At 41.0% G+C, this 6,000-nt stretch overlaps 1 protein-coding gene across 4 annotated transcripts in view; it reads left to right on the forward strand.

Annotated features, from left to right (window-relative positions):
- mfsd1 (major facilitator superfamily domain containing 1) overlaps nucleotides 1-6,000 on the forward strand; it is a 57,738-nt gene that overhangs the window by 36,416 nt on the left and 15,322 nt on the right. For all 4 annotated transcript variants that reach the window (XM_043702125.1, XM_043702126.1, XM_043702127.1 and 1 more), the window contains one exon: nucleotides 3,040-3,152. In XM_043702125.1, the coding sequence (XP_043558060.1) occupies nucleotides 3,040-3,152 (113 nt within the window). The remainder of the gene's footprint in view (nucleotides 1-3,039; nucleotides 3,153-6,000) is intronic.

Here is a 6,000-nt window from a genome sequence, read left to right on the forward strand (position 1 = left end):
ACAAGTAGCTGAGTCATGACTAATTATCAGGGAGAAACACCTTCTGCCTGCCAACAACTGCGATTCACTGAATAACTCAAGAGTTTTGCCAAATGCTATTGGATCTCTGGAAAGGAATGTGCTGACCTAATCTGTGCAGTTCAAAAAATCTCAAGCCTAACGAAGTTCTGTTACTTCACCTCAGTTGCTCTAAGCTCTGGGCTTCAACCAATAAGTCAAAGATTTGTAAGTGTGCACTGAGTCTGCGACAAATGAAAGTACCTAGAGAAGGAAGATCAGGGAACAAAGTCCTGACAGGCCAAATAATCACCCCAGTAAATCCTGTACACAGGAGCCATTGAACTGCCTTCCCAGTCTTTCCCTGTGCCCATAATATCCAATTTTTGTCTGTCGGTATGTGGGTGTAGAAGAAGTTAGAGTTTTAACCATCAGAGTTATGATAACTGTTCATAATTGTTTACCTGTAGCCAGAAATTATTACTTGTAATTTTTGCAAGGTTTGTGAAGGTTTGTAGCTCAGGTTGAGGTTTAGGGTGTAGGTTTGCTCGTTGAGCTGTAGGATTGTAATTGTAATATTACTTGTAATATATCATCATTCTTGTTGACTACAGAAACCAGGTCCATATTTGTCAACCTGGGTCTAAAAACACAGGTAAATTAGGAAATTCTGCAAGCTTTTATGTAAAAGGCTTTCGTTTTGAGCTTAGGGATACCAGTGCTTGATTTCCAGTGGGTTGGAAAGCATAATAGCTAGACCTAAATGTTAAATCAGGCAGGTGGCACAGTGGTTAGCACTGCTGCCTCACCGCGCAAGAGACCTGGGTTCAATTCCTGCCTCAGGCGACTGACTGTGTGGAGGTTGCCAATTCTCCCTGTGTCAGCATTGGTTTCCTCCTGGTGCACCGGTTTCCTCCCACAATCCAAAAATGTGCAGGTTAGGTGAATTGGCCATGCTAAATTGCCTGTAGTGTTAGGTGAAGGTATAAATATAGGGGAATGGGTCTGAGTGGGTTGCGCTTTGGCGGGTCGGTGTGGACTTGTTGGGCCAAAGGGCCTGTTTCCACACTAAGTAATCTCATCTAAAACTTTGCTTAGGACTTTGTCAGTTTTGTCAACTATTTGGTTGAGCTTGCAAGGAATAGGGCCCTGTGAATTAACGTATTGCTTCTTGTACATGCGTGTGCCTACGCTACAGGCCTGACTGACAAATCTAAATTGGTTGTAATGTAATTCCAGACACATTCAAGATTATTCAGCAATTGTTGTTCAATAGAATGTCACATTTGATATTAGAGTTTTTTGCACAAATGTATTGGGTATGGTCATGAATTACTTTGCATGTCCTTTTCACAGAACACATACAGGCATGACTCCGGTTTCAACTGGACAAAATAAGTGCCAATATTGGTTCATTTATCAAGGCAGTGTCTTATCCAAGCAAAGACAACTTGCCAGATTTAAAAATTAAACCAAGTTTAGTTAACATTAATGGGTGCATTATCTGTGGCAACCCCTTTAGTAATCATCTGGTCACTTTTGGGACAAGCACTCAGTTCTTTAGTGTGCCTGAATTAGTCACTCCACTTATTTTAGTCCCTTTTACCCAGCTTGCACATTTCTTCACTAATGAAGGCAGACCTTTTTCATACAAAGCCCTGCCTCCTTCTCCTGTGCAGACTTGAGTTTTTCAGCTCAGTTGGCTGGAACCTAATTCTTGCAGTTACCTTCTAATTACTCTTTCTGCTGTCTTGCTTTCATTTCCAAAGCAGCCTTAAATCAGTTGTCAGAAAAAAAACCTCATAACCAGGAAAGGCACTTGGCAGAATTATGCCAGTTTCATTTGAATACTTCAAAAATGCAAACTGGAAGGAGTATCACAATAGTTTGCTTTCAGATTTAAAACCGTGGGATCAGATGTAACTTAATCAGTTTTAAATTCTGTCTCAATGGTCACGCTTCTATGGGGGTTCCTTTATTACACATTTATTGATTAATTTTCTCTTTGCACAACACTAGATTCAAAATAGCACATTCCTTTTAGTTTTCTCTTGAAGGGGATTACATGAGGGAAGACTTAACAGGGAAAATGGGAGATGAACTGGGTATGCCTGAGAGAGAAATTCAGCTTGTGCATTCATATATGGATTTGTGCACTGAGTGAGCATAAGAGATATAGTAGCTGAGGCTCTTCCTTTAAGAATTTATTTAACATTCTCATTGTAGGTCTTGCAAAATGAAAAATGTGGTGTCTTCCTCCAGATCTGCGTGCTTAGGATCTTTGACTTCAGGCCAATTTGTGATGACCGAAGTTTGGGACAATCCTTATTATGTATTCTAAAATAATATTTTGAGACTGGGTGCAAAGGATGAGCATGAATGACCTTTTCTTAAATCATTCCAGAATTCAATGTGTGTTGCCTGCTTACTGCACTCTAAAAATGTCAATGCTGTAAGATGAGTGTATGCAATATAATTGCCTCATTAGAATTAATCATGTAGAACCAAAAAAATTACTAAAACAAATAATGGAAATATTACTGTCCACAAATTTCCTTTTGTATTTCGTACATTACTGTGACCACATTTTTAAATGGCTTTAAATCGTCCCTGTTTTGTTGAAGGCATTTCACATATTTACCTAACTGTTGTTCTTGGAGAAAGTGAGGACTGCAGATGCTGGAGATGAGTCGAGAGTGTGCTGCTGGAAAAGCACAGCAGCTCAGGCAGCATCTGAGGGGCAAGAGAATCGACATTTTGGGCATAAGCCCTTCAGCAGGAAGGGCTTCTGCCCGAAACGTCAGTTCTCCTGCTCGTTGGATGCTGCCTGGCCTGTGCTTTTATCGCACCACACTCTCTCTCTAATTGTTCTCATTGAATGTTTCCATTTTGAGCACTTTCCTGTTTCACGTTTTGAGAAACTGAATATTTAATTTATTTAATATAGAAATGTACTTTTGTTTTACATTGCATCATTTATCTCTTGTAGACTTATGCTGTCTACAATTTTCCCCTGTTTAATGTTTACAAATGTCATTTCAGCATGCAGTCCATACAGAACTTGGGTCTTGCAGTGATTGCAATTGCTGCAGGTTCCATATTGGATTCCAAAGGATATCTATTTCTTGAAGTGTTTTTCTGTGCTTGTCTTTGTGGTAAGTATTGTAATTTCAGCACTTTAAAAATCATTTTATATACCAGTTGGATGCCTGGTACTGTTGACTTTTAGTGAAAGATATCTAAAGTTTGCACAGGCCAGCCTAACCAACAGATATCCGGAAAGGTTAAGTTTTGATTGCTTCGAAAGTTTGCATATGGGTTCCCTATTAGTCCTCAATTTTTATAATAGCCAATATGTATGGAATTTAATATTATCTTTGAAAGAGCGTTTTTATAAAAATGAAAACTGTTGAAAAGGACCTCTATTACAGTCCTCCAGAGACTAATGGCTTTTTATTAAAAATGGAATTCAAGCTTCTGATTGAAAGGATCATGCAACAAGATTCCATATTTTAAGACTTTTACTGCAATAAACAAACTACCTTGACTAATCACTATTTCAGTCAGCAACTTTGTATTTAAATTACAGAAACCTTTCCTGTTAACATTTTTTAAAATGACTGAAAATTCCTTTCCATGATTTATATTTAAGATTGTCCCTTAGATACTTCCTTGTGCAGGAACCATACCAAAGTGACTCTCTGCTGATGAGGATTTGCTTCCATTTTCTTTCTGCTTTCAGACAGAATGTCTTAATCCCTAGATTAACCTTCATGCACATATTCCAGTATAATTTAAGCCCTCTCAAAGTTGATATCTTCAGTTCAAGCTTCCACACGTGGAGAGACACTCATACTTTCACTCTCTTTTTCTACCTCCACATCCCTTACTCCCCCTCGACACCCGTGCTTCTGCCCTTCTCCACACCCAAACCGTGCCCCCGCACCCCCTGATGCCCCTTTCCCTTCAGACAATCTTTCTGTCAGGTTCATTAACAATTTAAGAAAGACTGTGTTTGCTAAACCTGCAGAGGGTGCACTCACCATATCCCTGCATACCACTCCCCCCAATCTTCTCTCTACACCCTGCTTCACCCCTCCACCCCACCCAACCCCCTCAGACTATTCATTTCTGTTACTTTCAGTATTAATTCGGACAGCTTCAGAGGTTACACTTGCCAGACATTTCAGTAGCAGTGCTTGTGAAATCATAGACAGCATGTCACAGAAGATGTCTGCATTAAAGAGTAGGACCATCCATAATGCACTATTTTTATAAAGTGCAGAATTAATAAAATGTTTTTTGAAATGCAATTTTCATTGAATATTTATCCCAAAACACCAAATAAAAATCTGAATTTGCAATTGTGACTTAACATTTCCATTTGCTCATCGCCCCACTTTAATTAGATCTACAGTCCCACAAGTTGACCATCACCTTCACTGGGCACTCCGTTCCCTTTTCGATTAAAAATGCTTTCTTTTCAGCAAACAAATGGTGCTGCAGGACAAAAATAAATGATTTTTGTTTTTTGCAAAACAAAAATTACACTGTTTCCTAACATAGTCTGCAATGTCTCTCCATCTGTTCCCAATCCCTCACTTCCTCTGTCTTGCTGTCTGCCCTGCTATCTATTGGCTTGCCTACTGCTGCATTTGATTGCTCCAGAGGGAAACCTGGGTAAAACCTGAGAAGGGGAGAGAAGGTACAAGTGAGACTGAGGGTTTGAGGGCATTGGAAGAGAATTGGGTGATGGACATTCAAATGATGCATTGTAATGTCAGCAGTGAGAGAAGCCAGGCATGCTACAGTAGCCAGAATAGCCATCGACATCCTGTTCCAGTTTGGTGTCAGAATATGTTCAGAACAGCCTTCGACCTAACAATATGACAGTGGCATCCTTTTAGACTCCTGCTCCCTCAAATGGCAGTGTGATTACAGAGTCATAGAGATGTACAGCATGGAAACAGACCCTTCGGTCCAACCAGTCCATGCCAACCAAATATCCCAACCCAATCCAGTCCCACTGCCAGCACCCGGCCCATATCTCCAAACCCTTCCTATTCATATACCCATCCAAATGCCTCTTAAATGTTGCAATTGTACCAGCCTCCACCACATCCTCTGGCAGCTCGTTCCATACACGTACCACCCCCTGTGAAAACGTTGCCCCTTAGGTCTCTCCTATAGCTTTCCCCTCTGACCCTAAACCTATGACCTCTAGTTCTGGACTCCCCCACCCCAGGGAAAAGACTTTGTCTACTTATCCTATTCATGCCCCTCATAATTTTGTAAACCTCCATAAGGTCATCCCTCAGCCTCCGATGCTCCAGGGAAAACAGCCCCACCCTGTAGCTCAGAACCTCCAACATTGGCAACATCCTTGTAAATCTTTTCTGAACCCTTTCAAGTTTCACAACATCTTTCCGATAGGAAGGAGACCAGAATTGCATGCAATATTCCAACAGTAGACTAATCAATGTCCTGTACAGCCGCAAGATGACCTCCCAACTTATGTACTCAGTACTCTGACCAATAAAGTAAAGCATACCAAACGCCGCCTTCACTATCCTATCTACCTGCAACTCCACTTTCGAGGAGCTAAGAACCTGCATTGCAAGGTCTCTTTGTTCAGCAGCACTCCCTAGGACCTTACCATTAAGTGTATAAGTCCTGCTAAGATTTGCTTTCCCAAAATGCAGCACCTCGTATTTATCGGAGTTAAACTCCCATCTGCCACTTCTCAGCCCATTGGCGCATCTGGTCCATATCCTGTCATAATCTGAGGTAACCCTCTTCGCTGTCCACTACACCTCCAATTTTGGTGTCATCTGCAAACTTACTAACTGTACCTCTTATGCTCACATCCAAATCATTTATGTAAATGACAAAAAGTAGAGGATCCAGCACCGATCCTTGTGGCACTCCACTGGTCACAGGCCTCCAGTCTGAAAAACAAACTCCACCACCACCACCCTCTGTCTTCTACCTTTGAGCCAGTTC

Source organism: Chiloscyllium plagiosum, chromosome 13, assembly GCF_004010195.1.
Source record: "Chiloscyllium plagiosum isolate BGI_BamShark_2017 chromosome 13, ASM401019v2, whole genome shotgun sequence".
Taxonomy (NCBI): domain Eukaryota; kingdom Metazoa; phylum Chordata; class Chondrichthyes; order Orectolobiformes; family Hemiscylliidae; genus Chiloscyllium; species Chiloscyllium plagiosum.